Below are 20,136 nucleotides of genomic sequence, written 5' to 3'. Positions count from 1 at the left end.
ATGTTAAATGATGAAAGACACGCATTCTGAGAATATTGAAAATACCATCTTCATCACAAGCACTTTTCTTCATGTGCCTTCCTACTTCAGCCTTTTTGCCAAGTGCATTGCCCTGTAGTTAGTTCCTTTCCTAAACTTTCAAAACTGTTAGTGGCCTAGGCATTTGTGACACTTAATTTTTTGGATGTGAGACTATAATACAGATCTTGAAACAATTGAGGGGAAAATGGGGCCCAAAGTCTAAGAAATATATATTTGTAGGCTATTATGAAGACTCAACGGGTTACAAATTCATGAAGGATTACCAAATGATGAATCCATGAACAGGAAGACACTGACTAGCAGAGATGTCATATTCTCTGAGAACAGTAAAAACAATATAAAAGAGGATCATCAAGAGCATACAACCACTTCATTAATGTCATCAGGTTTAAGAAATAATAATTCTGGAAAGGAACAGAACATGAAGTAGAGGAAGAAGTAGACAACAAGGAACTCATAGACACATTCTACGAAGCCGAAATTCTAAAGGATGAAGAAGAGGAAGAAAATATTTTGAGACATTCTTCTTGTGCACCTAAGCCTAAAGAATACCCTGATTATGAAATGTATGTAGCCCATAATTTTAATGGTGAACCTACAACAGTTGAAGAGGCAATGAGTGGTATGAGTTCTCAACAATGGAGAAAAGTTATGGAAAGAGAATTGCAGTAATTTTATTAAAATGAAACTTTCAAACTGGTTGAAATGCCAGAATGGAATAAACTGTTAAAAGGCATGATGGGTATTTAATGTAAAAAATCCTGAAATTGTAACAAAAAAACACAAGGCATGACTTGTAGTTAAGGGATATACACAAAAAAAGGGATTAACTACAGGGAATTGTTTTTGCCGGTGGTAAAATATGAATCAACCTATTCATGGGTAGCTTAGAGGAAGCCTTCTTGGTTACCCAGGCCTGCAAACCCAAAGTTTGGTACAGATTTATTGATGACATCTTCATGATCTGGACTCACAGTGAAGAAGAACTCCAGAATTTCCTCTCCAACCTCAACTCCTTTGGTTCCATCAGATTCACCTATTCCTACTCTAAATCCCATGCCACTTTCCTTGACGTTGACCTCCATCTGTCCAATGGCCAGCTTCACACGTCCGTCCACATCAAACCCACCAACAAGCAACAGTACCTCCATTATGACAGCTGCCACCCATTCCACATCAAATGGTCCCTTCCCTACAGCCTAGGTCTTCGGGGCAAATGAATCTGCTCCAGTCCGGAATCCCTGAACCATTACACCAACAACCTGAAAACAGCTTTCGCATCCCGCAACTACCCTCCCGGCCTGGTACAGAAGCAAATAACCAGAGCCACTTCCTCATCCCGTCAAACCCAGAACCTCCCATAGAAGAACCCCAAAAGTGCCCCACTTGCGACAGGATACTTTCCGGGACTGGATCAGACTCTGAATGTGGCTCTCCAGCAGGGATACGACTTCCTCAAATCCTGCTCTGAAATGAGATCCATCCTTCATGAAATCCTCCCCACTCCACCAAGAGTGTCTTTCCGCCGTCCACCTAACCTTCGTAACCTCTTATTTCATCCCTATGAAATCCCCAAACCACCTTCCCAACCCTCTGGCTCCTACCCTTGTAACTGCCCCCGGTGTAAAACCTGTCCCATGCACTCTCCCACCACCACCTGTAACCCGGAAGGTGTACACGATCAAAGGCAGAGCCACATGTGAGAGCACCCATTTGATTTACCAACTGACCTGCCTACACTGTGAAGCTTTCTATGTGGGAATGACCAGCAACAAACTGTCCATTTGCATGAATGGACACAGGCAGACAGTGTTTGTTGGTAATGAGGATCACCCTGTGGCTAAACATGCCTTGGTGCACGGGCAGCACATCTTGGCACAGTGTTACACCATCCGGGTTATCTGGAAACTTCCCACTAACACCAACCTGTCAGAACTCCGGAGATGGGAACTTGCCCTTCAGTATATCCTCTCTTCTCGTTATCCGCCAGGCCTCAACCTCCGCTAATTTCAAGTTGCCGCCACTCATACCTCACCTGTCTTTCAACAACATCTTTGCCTCTTTACTTCCGCCTCGACTGACATCTCTGCCCAATCTCTTTGCCTTTACAAATGTCTGCTTGTGTCTGTGTATGTGCGGATGGATATGTGTGTGTGTGTGCGAGTGTATACCTGTCCTTTTTTCCCCCTAAGGTAAGTCTTTCCGCTCCCGGGATTGGAATGACTCCTTACCCTCTCCCTTAAAACCCACATCCTTTCGTCTTTCCCTCTCCTTCCCTCTTTCCTGATGAAGCAACCATTTGTTGCGAAAGCTTGAATTTTGTGTGTATGTTTGTGTATCTATCGACCTGCCAGCGCTTTTGTTTGGTAAGTCTCATCATCTTTGTTTTTAGATATATTTTTCCCACGTGGAATGTTTCCCTCTATTATAGTCATAAAATATGAATCAGTTAGATACATTTTAGCCCTGGCAATACAAGAAGCTTTACTTAATCAGAAAATGATTATAGAGACAGCTTATTTAAATGGGAAATTAGATGAAGAAATATATGTGATCTCAACAGAAGCTAGAAAAACTCATCTAGAAGTAAAGATTTGGCAACTGAACAGAGTGATGGCTGCTGTAACAGATGTCTGCTCAACCCTTGTTAAAGATGGGTATGAAACGATCTGTGGCAGATTCTATTACAGAAGAGCTCACTATAACAGCTATATGGGTGGATGATTTCTCCATTCTAACTAAAGATGGGAAACAGATGAACAATTTTAAAAGACAACTAAAAACCTAGTTTAACATGCATGACTCTGGAGAGGTAAAGCAATATTTGAGTATGAATATTTTTAAAAATAAAATGACAGAACAGTTATGAAAAAACCAAACATCATACATGGAGAAAATTTTGAAAAAATTTGGCACAAGTGACTATAAACACATTTCTACACCGACTGGAACCAGGGGAGAAATTAATGATGAATGACAAAGATGTAGAGTGCAATGAAAATGTACCACACTTAGAGGCAGTAGGGAGCCTTTTATTTTTCACACACATCAAGATCTGATATTGCTTTTGCCACAAATGTCCTAAGCAGATTCTGCAAAAGCCCAAGAGAGAAACCCTGGAAAGCTGTTAAAAAGGTATTTCAAAATCTAAAGGGAACAACAGACAATACATTAAGATGTTATGAAAGGGGAAGTATAAAACTCGAGGGCTATAGTGATGCAGACTGGGGAAGTGAGTTGCAGAATCAACATTCCATGACTGGATGTTGTTTTAGATTAATAGGAGGTCTTATGTTCTGGCCCTGTAAAAGACAGAAAACAATAATTATGAGCACTGCAGAAGCTGATGACATGGCACTATCACACTCAATTCAAGAAGCATTGTGGATCAGTTCTCTAATAAGTGAGACAGAGACTAATATCTACGTAGAATCCTCCAAGATAGTCTATGACAGTAGGGGAGCTATAAACTTAGCCAAAAAGGATGTTACTAGTGCCACAAACAAACACATTGATATGAAACACTATTTTGTAAGGGATCACACAAACAAGGGGTACTGAAGTTTGCTGCTTATGCAAAGAAGAGATGTTGGCTGATCTGCTAGCCAAACCCTTGAACAAGGAGAAATATTGGAAGATAGTGAGACAATATGGTTTGACTTGTGAAAGTGACATCCAAATTACCTGTTCAAAGGTGGGTGTTGGGGATATATGGACAACATATTTCATATGTGTATGTTTGTGCAGCAATGTGTAGTTCGCGAAGTGCAACAGACCTCTATGAATGAATAATTTAATTGGTTAGATAAAAAATCTACTCACCAAGTGGTGGCAGAAGACACACATAAAAGAAAATTGTAATTATGCAAGCTTTTGGAGCCAGTGGCTCCTTCTTCAGACAGAAGGATTGAAGGAGAAGGAAGAGGGGTGAAGGAAATGGACTCAAGAAGTTGAAGGAAATGGACTCAAGAATTCTAGGGAGAGGGGTAGATTTCAGGAAAGTGCCCAGAACCGCAGGCCTGGGGAGACTTACCGCATGGGATGAGAAGGAAAGATTGATTGTTGCTGTCAAAAATTGGTTGTTTTCATTGTTATATTAGACCTCTATGACCGCATTGTATACTCTGTGGCATTACCTTAATGACATACTATAATGCACTGTTCTGTGTGATTAGTTCCAACAATTATTCAGTAAGGACACACAATTCAATTTGTAGTCACTGTTGCATAACATGAGTGTTAATTTTCAACAAAACATTTTCTTTATATTAACAGCTGTGGCTATATCATCATTACCTGCCAGATGATACAATTAAACACAAGGAATTTACTAAACTTGAAGATACAAACAGAGCAAACACATGTTTATTATGAAACTTCCTGGCAGATTAAAACTGCGTGCCGGACCGAGACTCGAACTCGGGACCTTTGCCTAGGCAAGTGCTCTACCAACTGACCTACCCAAGCACGACTCACACCCCGTCCTCACAGCTTTACTTCCACCAGTACCTCGCCTCCTACCCTCCAAACTTTACAGGAGCTCTTGCCCGCAAAAGGCAAAGGTCCCGAGTTCGAGTCTCGGTGCGGCACACAGTTTTAATCTGCTAGGAAGTTTCATATCAGCGCACACTCCACTGCAGAGTGAAAATATCATTCTGGAAACATGTTTATTATGTTTGGAAGTAACTGATGTATGCAAGCATGAAGAAATATGTGATATTCTATTTACATTAATGTTTTACCTGGCACATGGTTTTCATTAGTGTCCATATAAACTGAAACAACACCTGTAGGGGCCTCTGTCAAGACTGATTCTGTCATTAGAGAAGTTCCTTTGTACACCTGAAAATATAGTTTTTTTATTACTTCTCATCCTGCAAACAAAGAAGTTTGAAAAAAGGCATTTGAAAGCAAAAAAAAAAAAAAAAAAAAATTAGAAACACTACAAAAATGCATATAGTGAAGAGAGAAACAGGGGCTACAACAAAGATAGTAAAGACTCAGATCAGTATAATTAATTGAAAAATAGACATTGACTCTATTCTTTGCAATGGTAAGTTTGTCAGATTGTTGTGAGTGTGTAATAGAATGTAGCGGCACCAACTGACATCACTGGTGCAACATTACTGTTAACTGCCATGGTGCCGTTATGCAGACGGCACTTGTCATGAAGTGTTCCCTCTGATGGGATGTGATCATGTCACAATCCACATCTACATACATACATACATACTCCACAGGCTACCATATAGAGCATGGCAGAGAGTACACTGTACCACTACTAGTTGTTTCTTTCCCTGTTCCACTCACAAACAGAATGGGGGGGAAAATGGCTGTTTATAAGCCTCTTTATGAACTCTAATTTCTCTTATCTTATCTTCGCAGTCCTTAAGTGCAATGTACATTGGCAGCAATGGAATCATTCTGCTGTCAGATTCAAATGCCAATTTTATAAACTTTCTCAACAGTTTTATTGAAAAAAAAATGTTGTCTTCCCTCTAGGGATTCCCATTTCAGCTGATGAAGCATATCTGTAATTCTTGTGTGTTAATTGAACCTATTGGTAACAAATATAGCAGCATGCTCCTGAACTGCTTCAATGTCTTCCTTTAATCCGACCTGGTGGGGATCCCAAATAATTGAACAGTGCTCAATAATAGGTTGTACTAGTATTCTACATTTGGTCTCAATTACAGATGAGCTACATTTCCCTAAAATTCTCCCAATACTTCCCTACTACCATCCTTACAGCTGCGCAGGACAGCCGCGCAGTCTGAGGTGTCCTATCATAGTCCGTGCGGTTCCCCCCATCGGAGGTTCGAGTCCTCCCTCGGGCATGGGTATGTTTGTTGTCCTCAGCATAAGTTAGTTTAAGTTAGATTAAGTAGTGTGTAAGCTTAGAGACTGATGACCTCAGCAGTTTGGTTCCATAAGACCTTATCACAAATTTCCATCTTTGCATGCTTGTTTCATTTCATATCTCTTTGCAACATTACACCTAGATATTTATTTGATATGACTGAGTCAAGTGGCATGCTACTAATGCTGTATTTGAACATTACTGGATTGTTTTTCCTACTCATCTGCATTAACTTACATTTTTCTACATTTAGAGCAGGATGCCATTCATTGATCCAACTAAAACTTCTGCCTAAGTCATCTTGTATCCTCCTACAGTAACTCAATGACAACACCTTCTCATACACCAAACAGTTACCAGCAAACAGCTGCAGACTGCTGCTCACCCTGTCCATCAGATCATTTATGTCTATAGGGAACAAGAGTGGTCTTATCACACTTCCCTGGGGCACTCCTGGTGATGTCCTTATCTCTGATGAACACTCACTGCGGAGGATAATATACTGGATTCTGTTACTTATGAAGTCTTCAGGCCACTCACATACCTGAAAATCTGATCTGTTAACTGCCTGCACTAGGACACTTCGTCAACCCTGCTTTCCAAAAATCTAGGAATATGTAATCTGCCTGTTGCCCTTCATCCATGGTTCACAGGATATCATTTGGAAAAAGGGCAAGCTGAGTTCTGCATGAGCAGTACTTTCGTGGACCTAATCTTTTCTGTCTCAATGAAATTTATTATATTCAAACTCAGAAAATCTTCAAAAATTCTCCAGCAAACGGATGTTAAGAATATTGGTCTGTAATTTTGTGGGTCCAGTCTTCTGCCCATCTTATGTACAGGAGTCATCTGCACTTTCTTCCAGTCACCTGGGGCTTTGCACTGGCTGAGAGATTAATGAAAAATGAAACTAAGTAAGGAGTCACACCAGAGAGCACTCTCTGTAAAACCAAATTGGGGTTCCATCTGTACCTGAAGAGTTGCTTCTCTATGTCAGGGATGCGTACTCCTATGTCCTCCATAGAGGAGTCTGTGTGACAATCAAATTACTGTATGTCTCTATGATCCTCCTTTGGCAGTCCTTTTGCTGTCTTCTATAGCCACACCAGATCCTGCATATAAGCTGGTCCAGGGCCAGTCTGAGTTAGTTGCGATGTGATTTGTGGACTCATATTCACGAGGATGATGTTTCAAATCCACATCCAACCATCCTGATTCAGGATTTCCTTGATTTCCATAAATGGTTCCAGGCAAATGCTGGGACGATTACTTTGAAAGGGCACAGCCAATTTTCTTCCCCATCCTTGGAAACAATCTGAGCTTGTGTTTCATCTCTAATGATATCATTGTTAATGCTACTATCATGGTCTCTGTTTATGGAGTACTGATATGGCATGGACTGAATTTTGCTTTAGCAATGTTCTCCAGAAGCATCCTGTATGAATATCACGTTATAATCACAACAAATGCTAAAGCAAATATAAGATCTCCAGGAGCTATTGACAGATGTACTATAGACAGTGCAAGCATTAGCGAATGTGGGACTAACGGCTTCCACACTTCCTGTGTTTCCAGCTTTTCCACCAAGCTTTTCAAATTTCTGATATGGAATGACAAAAGGCCATGTTCTCATCTAGAAAACTCAAACTGTGTCATCAAATTCAAAACTACAACTTGAGTTTCCTACAATTTTTTCTTTATTACATGAACATTTATTGATGGAACACATTATTGCAGCTAGGGAAGGAGAAAAATGGCCCCTATCAATGTTATGTTGGCTGGGCAGCCTACCTACATGATTAAGAAGGATTTGTAATTTCACATGTTTGTGCAGCCAGAATTACACAGACTCTCTAAACAGGGATGATATAGTGTAACTTACCCCTGATTTAGAACTGAGAAACTATACATGGAGGAAATCAGATTTTTGTCTGATGGAAGTAATATGAATAGCTCAAGCCTATGAAACCACCTACACAGCTCAGTATTTGTTTATGATGGAAGAAGGCATAATGAAAGTCAGATTTCTGGCACTGGTCATGCAGGACATTATGCCACCTGTGAGAGGGCCTCCACCTGCTCCATGGCCTGGAAGACCTCACGAACAAGATAGATTGTAGAATTAGTATTGCATCTGCTGTTCCTTCACATTGTAGGATTAGTACTGCATCCCCTGTTCCTTCATGTCTCTGGAATCTAAACTGATCTTAGCTTAAGTCATTTGGAATGTTATGAAGCCACTCTTTTTCCATATATGATATCACTTTTGTCACCCAAGGGTATATCCCATGACTTCTGAGAAGATTTGTTCTGTGATTGCCTGGAAACCCCATTTAGGACCATTCCTAAATCCTTTTAAATTTGACACAGATTTCTTGTTTGTTAAAATCTTCACTGAGAATCAAGAAAGTTTACTTACATAGGCAAGTTAGGAAACTGGTTTACAATGCATCTCATAGTTGTAAGTGCTGAGCTGTTCAGTTTAGGACATTGTTTTGTGATCCAAAAACTCCTACTAAAGACTTGGGGTGTGTAATTATGTGAAACTTTAAACCATAAAGGTAAACATGGAACTTCATTACTGTCTTCTTGTTGTTGTGGTCTTCAGTCCTGAGACTGGTTTGATGCAGCTCTCCATGCTACTCTATCCCGCACAAGCTTCATCTCAGAGTAACTACTGCAACCTACATCATTCTGAATCTGTTTCGTATATTCATCTCTTGGTCTCCCTCCACAATTTTTACACTTCACACTGTCCTCCAACACTAAATTGGTGATCCCTAGATGTCTCAGAACATGTCCTACCAACCGATCCCTTCTTCTAGTCCAATTGTGCCACAAATTCCTCTTCTCCCCAATTCTGTTCAGTACTTCCTCATTAGTCACATTATCTACCCATCTAATCTCCAGCATTCTTCTGTAGCACCACATTTCAAAAGCTTCTATTCTTTTCTTGTCTAAAATATTTATCATCCATGTTTCACTTCCATACATGTCTATGTACACTCCAAACAAATACTTTCAGAAAAGACTTCCTGATGCTTAATTCTGTACTTAATGTTAGCAAAATTATCTTCTTCAGAAACATTTTCCTTGCCATTGCCAGTCTACATTTTATATACTCTCTACTTTGACCATCGTCGTATATTTTGCTTCCCAAATAGCAAAACACACTTCATCTTCATCTATGTCCTCTTCTACTTCCATAGTATTGCCCTCAAGTACATCAGCATTGTATAGACCATCTATTTCACATCTATTTACTCCTTCCATCTTTCTGCTTTCCCTCCTTTGCTTAGAACTGGTTTTCCATCTGAGTCCTTGATATTCATACAATTTGTTCTCTTTTCTCCAAAGGGCTGTTTAATTTTCCTGCAGGCAGGATCTATCTTACCTCTAGTAATATATGCCTCTACATCCTTACATTTGTCCTCTAGCCATCCCTGCTTAGCCATTTTGCACTCCCTATCAATCTCATTTTTGAGACATTTGTATCCCTCTTTGCCTGCTTCACTTACTGCATTTTATATTTTCTCCTTTCATCAATTAAATTCAATATCTCTTCTGTTACCAAAGGATTTCTACTAGCCCTCATCTTTTTACCAACTTGATCCTCTGCTACCTTCACTATTTCATCTCTCAAAGCTACCCGTTCTTCTTCTACGTATTTCTTTCCCCCATTCTTGTTGATCGTTCCCTAATGCTCTCTCTGAAACTCTCTACAACCTCTGGTTCTTTCAGTTCATCCATGTTCCATGTCTTTAAATTCCCACCTTTTTGCAGTTTCTTCAGTTTTAATCTACAGTTCATAACCAATAGATTGTGGTAAGAGTCCACATCTGCTCCTGAAAATGTCTTACAATTTAAAACCTGGTTCCTAAATCTCTGTCTTACCACTGTATAATCTATCTGAAACCTTCCAGTATCTCCGGGCCTCTTCCACATATACAGCCTTCTTTTATGTTTTTTAAACCAAGTGTTAGCTATGATTAAGTTATTCTCTGTGCAAAATTCTACCAGGTGGCTTCCTCTTTCATTCCTTATCCCCGTCCCTTCTTCAGCTACTACTTTTCCTTCAGTTCCTTTTCCTACTATCAAATTCCAATACCCCATGACAACTAAATTTTTGTCTCCCTTCACTATCTGAATAATTTCTTTTATCTCATCATATATTTCTTCAATCACTTCACCATCTGTGGATCTAGTTGGTGTATAAACTTGTACTACTGTGGTAGGCATGGGCTTCATGTCTATATTGGCTACAATAACACATTAACTATGCTGTTCATAGTAGCTTACCTACAGACCTATTTTTTTTTATTCATTATTAAACCTACTCCTGCATTACCCCTATTTGATTTTGTATTTATAACCCTGTATTCCCATGACCAGAAGTCTTGTTCCTCCTGCCATCAAAATTTACTAATTCCCTCTATATCTAAGTTTAAATTTCCTAACCTGCCTACCCAATTGAGGGCTCTGACATTCCACACTGTGATCTCCTGATAATGCCATCCTTCTGAGTACTCCCCGTCAGAAGATCCAAATGGGGGACTATTTTACCTCCAGAATATTTTACTCAAGAGGATGCCTTCATCATTTAACCATAAAGTAATGCTGCATGCCCTTGGGGAAAAATTACAGTTGCAGTTTCCCCTTGCTTTCAGCAGTTCACAGTACCAGCACAGCAAGACCGTTTTGGTTAATGTCACAAGGCCAAATTAGTCAATCATCCAGACTGTTGCCACTGCAACTACTGAAAAGGCTGCTGCCCCTCATCAGGAGCCACATGTCTGTCGGGCCTCTCAACAGATACCCCTCCATTGTGGTTGCACCTACAGTACAGCGATCTGTATTACTGAGGCACGCAAGCCCTCCCACCAATGGCAAGGTACAAGGTTCATGGGGGGAAGGGGAGGGGGGGGGAGACTTAATTACTACATATACAAATGTCAATGCCTATTTTTCAATATGGGAGTAAGATGATTGGAGTCTCGTTTACTGCCTTTGACAGACAATTTTAACTGATCACTAATGTAAAGGTTTCTATATGCTAAAATGATGCCTATTCCATGCCAGGATGTATCTCCCATGATAACCAGTTTTTTGCTGGTTTCAAATGTTATTAGACAAGGAGGAGATTGGACAGTCACCTTAAGTATAAGGAACAATGCATCACATTCTGTAGACCATCATCACTGCACATCTTTGCACTGAAGGCAAGTGAGCAGTAGATGGTTTCATCCACATTGGGAATAAGGTTGGCATAATAGTTACTTCTGTATATGGAGGATTATTGTTCCGACAATTTTCTTTTCTTTTTTTTTATCTATAGCTTCTAAATGACACAGTGTTGACAATATGCTTGTCGAAATAAGAATGTGATCCAGATGTTCTACATGTACTTCAAAGAATCTAAACTTCTCTGAATTACATTTTAGACTTGTCTCATGTAGCTCGGAGAAGATGATCCACACATTATTGATGTGATATTGCTTGTTCACGTGTATGACAAAAATGTTATTGAGGTAATTTATACACCGTGGTATGTTTTGGATTAGATACTGCATAAATCTTTGGATAAAGGCGGGCATGCTTGCTATTTTGAAATGCAATCTCATTCCTTTATTTGCAGAAATGGTGTATTAATAACTGCAATGCCCTGAGAATCGTCAACTAACAAGGTGCAAAAAATGGAACTGATTTGTTTAAAAGGAGAGAAAGAAAAAGTTTGTGTGAATTCTGAAGTGAACAGCACTGAGTAGAGACTGAATTGACATTTAATCTGGAATGGATTTTGAGCTTGAATCCTTGCTTTAACCCTGATTTAACAAAAATGTCCAATGCTCATTATTATTATTATATTTTCTTACAGTAGTTACATATTTCCTGCCTGACTAGAAAGGCTAGTAGTCGCTGAAGCACAAAACAGAACATGATGGATGACTGTGACATATTAAACTTAGGATGGAACTGGTTTTGCAGCAAAAAGTTCGAGTGTGGATGTATATCATGGGTTGGGACAATCATTGACTAGCTGAACTGCTAGTATGGGGCACGAGTCTTGCTACATCTATGGTGCTGTGTGCAGAAAACAATACAGCTCCTTTTTTTTATTTTTATTTTATTTTTTCCAGGAAGATCCAATGAGGAAGCGGGCAGATAACACCAGGGTGAATAGTGTACTTCAGACAAGTCCACTTCAACCTGTAGATGCCCATCCATAGTTTTTGCTACCTGGATTGATTGAAATTTACAGCTTACATTTTCAAAGAATGGCCTATGAATTCTAGTGATGCTTACTGCACTTTGTTGTCTAGGCATATCTTAACACTACATCACATATTGGGACGGGAGGGGGGGGATCAGTCTATGACATTTTCTGCAATTAAAATTATTCTTGGAACTTAGCTTACAGAGAACACAATCACAGAACTGTAGTACTGATTAAGTTGCTATTTACTCTCACGAAAATTCATTGTGGGTTTTCGCTATGGAAATGAGCACTCAAGAGGTAACAACTTTCTGTGAAAGATAAACATAAGAGATTAAATAGGAAGTAAGTTCTGGCTTCAACCCAGACAAGAGAAATAATCTTTGACTCTGCTAATTGGATACCCGAAAACCATCGCAGTGTCACCAAGTCCTGAAAAGTACGTGTGTCAATTTACCTTGACTCATCAAAAACTCAACCAGGGGCTACAGACTCACTGAAACTGATGCTCCTTGTTGTTGTTAACACAGAAGCTGACCAAGCAAGAACAACTTCTGTTTGAATTGCTACTAGTAATATTTTTCTTTCTCCTTTTTGTGTTTCTGTTTGAATATTTTCAACAACACAGGGTCCATTTACTCATATTACATACACAATGTACACGAGTCGTCATCAATAGTTTTATATCTGTATTAGGATGCATTTATTTGAAACACATGACTAGTAGCACCAAACACAAAATTGATATACAGAGTGACTGACATATTGTAAGAATTGCACAATGGCAAGGGAATTGATTGGAAAGATATCACAAGACAGTTCAGTAGGGTGCATAAATATACTAGCAGTGAGACTAACACAGCTTCAAAGAGTAATCATATTAGGTGCAAATATAAAATTAAGGGAACCAGGATGGTGAGCACAGAATAGGCAGTACCGCAAGTGATTGTGTCTGGACTGTGCTGAAACCTTTATGGGAAGCAACTTTTTGAGAGATGTGCATCAGGTGAAATGCCATGGGCAGTCTTATTGGCCAGAATGTCAATGGCACATCAGCACCCTCCACAGTTGTGGTTTGGCAAGGCACCTATTCTATAAATGACATCAAAAGTTTAGCAACAAGGACAGTAAATGTATAGCCAATATTTTTACTATGTAAATCGAAAAGAGAAAATTGGGTTTTATACATCAGGAAAAAGATGTTGATCAGTATTCTGAAGAAAGAATACAAACATAATTAGAAATAAGAAAAACTGAGAAGTCTCCTAAAAAGTAAATGAACATTTTATTTTATTTACAAGGGGACAAATTGTAAAGGGCTGTCCTTGTGGATTGATTATGAAATCTACTGCTCTTCTTATTACAAGTAAACAATCTGCCATTTTATTTGAACAAAGAGCAAAAATTATCCTTTTTTTATGCTAATAACGTATTTATTGGGTTGATGCATAAGTTCATTGTGTTTTTCAATAAGTTTAATAATAAACACAACAGATACACATAACAGAGACTTTAAGTCATCAATGATACACTGAAGAGCTGAAGAAACTGGTCCACCAGCCTAATAATGTGTAGGGCCCCCGCAAGCACGCAGAAGTGCTGCAACATGACATGGCATGGACTTGACTAATGTCTGAAATAGTGCTGGAGGGAACTGACACCATGAGTCCTGTGGGACTGTCCATAATTCTGTAAGAATACAAGGGGGTGCAGATCTCTTCTGAACAGCATATTGCAAGGCATCTCAGACATGCTCATTAATATTCATGTATGGAGTTTGGTGGCCAGCAGAAGTGTTTAAACTCAGAAGAGCGTTCCTGGAGCCACTCTGTAGGAGTTCTGGACATGTGGGGTGTTGCATTGTCCTGCTGGAAATGCCCAAGTCTGTCGGAATGCACAATGGACATGAATGGATGCAAGTGATCAGACAGGATGCTTACGTACGTGTCACCTGTCAGTCATATCTATATGTATAAAGGGTCCCATATCACTCCAACTGCACATACCCCACACCATTATCAAGGAGCCTCCACCAGCTTGAACAGTCCCCTGCTGACATGAAGGGTCCACGGATTCATGAGGTTTTGTCCATACCCATACACATTCACCCACTTGATACAATTTGAAATGAGACTCGTCCAACCAGGCAAAATGTTTGCAGTCATCAGCAGTTCAATGTCGGTCTTGACAGGCCAAGGCAAGGTGTAAAGCTTTGTGTCGTGCAGTCATCAAGGGTATACGAGTGGGCCTTCAGCTCCGAAAACCCGTATCAGTGATGTTTCATTGAATGGTTTGCACACTGACACTTGTTGATGGTCTAGCACTGAAATCTGCAGCAATTTGAGGAATAGTTGCATTTATGTCAAACTGAATGATTCTCTTCAGTCGTACAGGAAAATCCCCACATCATCAATACTTCGGAGATGTTGTGTCCCATCGCTCGTGTACCGACCATAACACCACGTTCAAACTCACTTAAATCTTGGTAACCTGCCATTATATCAGCAGTAACCAATCTAATGAATATGCCAGACTTGTTGTCTTATATAGGCACTGCCGACCGAAGCACTGGATTCTGCCTGTGTACACATCTCTGTATTTGAATACGTTTGCCTACACCAGTTTCTTCGGCACTTCAGTGTATTCTCTTCTTCACTGGTTACAACAGTCTGCTAATGCTGGGGTAGCTTTCGATTCTGTGACTGTAGAAACGAACACATTTTCATCTGATGCAGAGCAGACAAAGTGAAAATCGGAGGGTCCAAGATCAGATGAATAAGGTGGGTGCAGAATGACTCCCCAATCCAACTTCTGTATAGTGTTTTTTGTCAGTCTAACAGAATGCAAGTGGGCATTATCATAGAGTAGCATCACTTTGCGCAGACTCCTTGGTCATTGTTCTTGGACTGCATCTGCAATACATCTCAATCATTGACAATAAATGTCAGCAGTGATAGTTACACCTTGGGGAAGTAATTTGTAGAAGTGAACACTATCTCTGTTCAAACAGATGTATAACACTATATTCTGTGAATGCACGCAGTTCGTTGTCAGGGAGTTGCTGGTTTATTCTGGCTCAACTGTTCCTTTTTTTCCTTATGTTGGCATAAAGACACCATTTCTCATTACCAGTAATGATACAGGATATGAAAGGTTGGTGTTGTCCATGAGCCAATAGATGACAAGCAACCAGAGGCGCACATGTGGCCACCTGCTCATTTTTGTGATTTTGGCTTAAAGCATGCTGTACCCATACACCCAATTTTTAAACCCTCTCCATTGCATGCAAATGTTGCTCAATGGTGGAATGATCCTCTTCATCACATCTGCCAGATCTCAAGTACAGCAATGTGGAACATTATGAATTAACGTGTTTAAATGATCAACGGTCTTCCTGAATGTAGAGAGTCACTAATGTCAAAATGATCTTCCTCGAAATGAGAAAACCATTTTCTTTCTGCATTCTGTCCAGTGGCATTATCCCCATACATGATGCAAATGTTTCTAACTGCCTCCACTGTTGTCACCCCTCCACTGAACTCAAACCAAAGAAAATGTCAGAAAAGTTCAAATTTCTTCACTTGGTACTTTATTTTCTAGCATCCATAGCTCCACTCACTATATCAAAATGACAAAATGTTAATATGTAAACTCAAATTGCAACAGTGAACTACAAATAAAAAAATGACAATTGATAAATAAACCCAGAGCAACCAGAATACCAGCATGCAAAACAAAAATGTTACGAACTTGTGCACCAACCTAATATTATGCCTAGCAGTGAAATGCTGTATTTGTGGTCTTCAGTCCAAAGACTGGTTTATGCAGCTCTCCACACTAGTCTATCCTGTGCAATCATCTCATATTTATATAACAGGCTACAACCTGTCCATCTGAAACTGCTTGCTGTAATCAAGCATTGGTCTCTACAACCTGTCCGTCTGAAACTGCTTGCTGTAATCAAGCATTGGTCTCCATCTACAATTTTTTCCTCTCACATTTCCATACATTACCAAACTGACGATTTCCTTGGTGCCTCAGGATGTATCAGTTTAACCAATCCCTTCTTTTAGTCAATATCTGCCTTACATTTTTTCCTCCTGAATTTGATTCCGTACATCTCCATTAGTTATCTGGCCATTCAATCTTATGCATTCTTCTATAGCATAACATCTCAAAAGCTTCTTTTTTCTTCATGTCTGAACTGAATCAGTCATGTCATTGTTGAGAGAAGGCACAGCCATAGGCTTTAATTACATGCAAATATTAAATTTATTAATCACACTGAATTTTCAGTTAATTAAATTGCTAAATTGATGGAAAGATTTCATTACCTAACAATGACCAAATAAAAATCAGCTACTTGGCTATCAGAAGGGCAATGCATGAAGCCTTTTTGAACCACTGAAAGCAGCACCAGTACCATCACCAAAATCTTTAACAGCATCAGCAACACCAGCACCCCTCGTTAACAACACTACCACCACCACGAACACTAACAACAACAACAACAAAAGAAACAGCAATGCAAACAACATCAATACAAACAGAAGCATCAACACAAAAATTAAAATCATCATCAGTAGGAGCAGCAGAACCATCAGCAACAGTAGCAGGTCAAATACCAACACCAACAGCCTTAAGCACCAGAAGGAGAAGGAAAGAAGACTACTGTACAATGAATCATGAAAACACTAGCAGCAGCAGAACTACAACAGTAGCATCAGGATGACACAGCTTAAGGAGGAGCCAGAGGATTAGATTAGTAGGCCTACTTCTCCAGAGTCAAGCAGAAAAATGTACACACTTTACAGAATGAAAAGTATTACTTCTGTGTTTATTTTACATTTAATAATTGATCACACATGTTGTACAATCTTCAGTTTAGCACAGGGTTACTTTAAATGTTCACCATTGTTGGCTATACACATAACAGAATGCCAAGCAGTTGCCACAACTACATCAGTCAATGTTACAGTGGAGATCGCTGCACGTCACTGTAATCTCCTGGGAAAGTTCCTAAAGCATGTGTGGCTTACGTCAATAGACATTATCCTTCACAGTTTCCCACAAGTAAAAGTCCATAGGTGTTAGGTCTGGTGACCATGGAGGGAACTCAATGAGCCCTCTTCATCCTCTTCATCCAATCCAATGCCCCAGAAAATTGTCAACCAGGAAAGCTCGCACGGCTAGGTGGTAGAGTAGTGGCACCCTGTCCTGTTGGTAGAAGACCTCTTCATCAGCTCCATAAAGTGCACTTATATCTGGCAAAACTGACGCATGTAACATTTACCACCGAGTGAGGTGGCGCAGTGGCTAGCACACTGGACTCGCATTCGGGAGGAGGATGGTTCAATCCCGCGTCCGGCAATCCTGATTTAGGTTTTCCGTGATTTCCCTAAATCGCTCCAGGCAAATGCCGGGATGGTTCCTTTGAAAGGGCATGGCTGACTTCCTTCCCCTTCCTTCCCTAATCTGATGAGACTGATGACCTCGCTGTCTGGTCTCCTCCCCCAAACAACCCAACCCAACATTTCCAGGTACGCTTCTTCAGTGACAGTATCATCAAAGAAAAAGGGTCCTACTAAGCCCCTAGACGATAGTCCACATCACACATGAACCTCTGGTAGATTTCCCACTTTATCCACAAAAACATGCAGATTTTCTGGTGCCCAGTAGACACTGTTATATTGATTCATGGTTCCATTAAGTTTAAATTGTGCCTCATAATTCCATTCACAAATTGTTCATCATCATTAATCGCATGCAGTAATTGTGGAATGAAAACCTTCTACTTTGCAGCTTTCAGAATTCTTCGTACAATTGTACTGTTAACCCCCACTTCATGTGCACATTACGTAGCAGACTTCTGTGGAGAATTAACAAAAATTTCTAAAACGAGAACCGACGAAGCAGGACTTGTAGCTATATGCTGTCTTCCTGATCTTCCTTTGTGAATATCACAAATTGTTCCAAGCAATTCAAACTTGTCAATGATGTGTTTAATTGTTCGATAGGTTGGCAGTTCTGTTTCAAACTCCCACCTCCACTGACATTGCACTTCAACGGCATTATCAAACTTGAAAAACCATTTCACAATACATTTTCGTTGCTCGAATATCAAGCATGCTTCAGCCATCTTGTTTTCTCAATTCCAAGATAAAAGTACTAACATCTGTTGAGCCAAAGACCACACTACAACACACTCATAACTCAAATCGAATGACAATATCGATATCTCGATAGAGCCTGACAAATAGTGTATACATTTTTCTGGCGGACTCTGTATTTTGCACTGTGATGGTTTTTCTATGTCCGCAGACCTAGGAAAGAATAAGAACGTGACAAATCAGCCTACAAACTTACAGATAAGTCACAGCAACTTCTTTTTTTAAACATTCAGAGCCTTGAAAGGAAATTTGAAATATTGGAGGAGTTACTAACACAAAATAAGTATTCTTTCCTCTATTTATCTGAACATTGGCTTAAACAAGAACAAATAGAATACAGTACTATAAACCAGAACGTTATAAATACAGGAGCAGCGTCTGCACATCTCAGTACCAAAACGGTGGTACTGTAATCCACGTTTTTAGTGAAACAGACCTTAGAGCAGTTGATCTCAGCTGTGAATATGTTGGGAAACACTTCAGAATTATGGGTATCATATGTGATGTAATGGAAGTTATTTTAGCATGTATGTACTGTAGCCCTGATTCAGATGAAAGTACTTTTTTAGGTAACTTAGACCGGGTACTCTGTTACATAACAAAGTTGGAAGAATATGTAACAAAAATGGAAGGGGGGGGGGGCCTAAATTCAAGCTTTGATTTAACTTGTGACAAACCTAGAGTAAAAAAGTTACTAACTGTTCTATGTCAGCACAATTTCCATTACATTAATTCAAAAGCTACTAGACTAAAAGTATGCCTAGATAATGTCTTTGTTGACTGTCCTCATGATATGTATTCCACCAGTGTGAAAGAATTTATTTTCTCAGATAACAATATGTTAACAGTAGAGTTAAAAAATTTTATAAAATTGGACAGGAGCAAGTCCCAACAAAAGTTAACTAGGTCTAAAAATACTTTAATCTAACAAAATTCAATCTGAAAAAACTGGTGCACCTGCTGAGCATAACAGACGGGGACAAATTATTTGTAAGATGTAGTTCCAATACCTAACTTTTTTATGAGACCTTCCACAGTTATTTAATCAGTATCCTAAATGCTCATTCTGTTCCAAAGAAAAAAGATGTAACAAAAAAGGGAAAACTATGGTATAGAGAATCTAAAGAATAAACTACTCCTGTTAAAATACAATAAGCGAAGTCAATAATTCTCATGAAATTAAGAATCTGCAAAAAATTATCAATAAACTGTCCAAGAAAGAATTACAATTGGCTACAAACATCCAACACTAAATTCATTAAAATAATAAAAATGGCCTGCTCAGTAGTTAATAATGTTAAAGGTGTAGTCAGAAACTCTGGTAACCAAGTTCCAATGGCACTTCGTCTTCAGGCCACAAGTGGCCTACCGGAACCATCCGACCGCCGTGTCATCCTCCGTGGAAGATGTGGATAGGAACAAAGTTCCAATACCAGCAGATATATTCAACCAATACTTTGTAAATCAAAATGTTAATAAGAAAACCTAATGAAACATATATGGATTTTCTTAAGAACACAAAACTTAAATCATGATCAGGCCAGACTTCCATTAAGAAACTTTACGGAGCTTCATTAACATACTGTATAAACTTGGGTCTTAAAGAGGATCTTTTTCCTGATCCCATCAAATTATCCAAGATGGTTCTAGTCCTTAAGGAGGGAAGCAAATCTGAACTTGTGAACTACAGGCCAGATTCACTACTTCCAGTACTATGTAAAGTCTTTCAAAGTATCATGTACAAACAAATGTATGAGTAGCTAGAACTGAACAGGATGTTAAGTACATAACAGTTTCATTACAGGAATGAAAGGTCATCTACACACTCTTAGTCAGAGACATTTTATCGG

General features: G+C 39.4%; 1 protein-coding gene across 4 annotated transcripts in view; it reads right to left on the bottom strand.

The window, feature by feature from the left end:
- The window catches only part of LOC126177106 (Bardet-Biedl syndrome 1 protein homolog), a 130,343-nt gene that overhangs the window by 102,626 nt on the left and 7,581 nt on the right, over nucleotides 1–20,136 (bottom strand). For 3 of the 4 annotated variants that reach the window (XM_049924371.1, XM_049924369.1, XM_049924370.1), the window contains one exon: nucleotides 4,785–4,884. The exons of the other annotated variant lie outside the window; for it this stretch is intronic. In XM_049924371.1, the coding sequence (XP_049780328.1) occupies nucleotides 4,785–4,863 (79 nt within the window). In that variant the 5' untranslated portion in view covers nucleotides 4,864–4,884. The remainder of the gene's footprint in view (nucleotides 1–4,784; nucleotides 4,885–20,136) is intronic. 4 annotated transcript variants of the gene reach the window in all.

The sequence above is a fragment of the Schistocerca cancellata genome, chromosome 3, assembly GCF_023864275.1.
Source record: "Schistocerca cancellata isolate TAMUIC-IGC-003103 chromosome 3, iqSchCanc2.1, whole genome shotgun sequence".
Lineage (NCBI taxonomy): Eukaryota > Metazoa > Arthropoda > Insecta > Orthoptera > Acrididae > Schistocerca > Schistocerca cancellata.
This window is presented reverse-complemented; position numbering and strand designations above follow the sequence as displayed.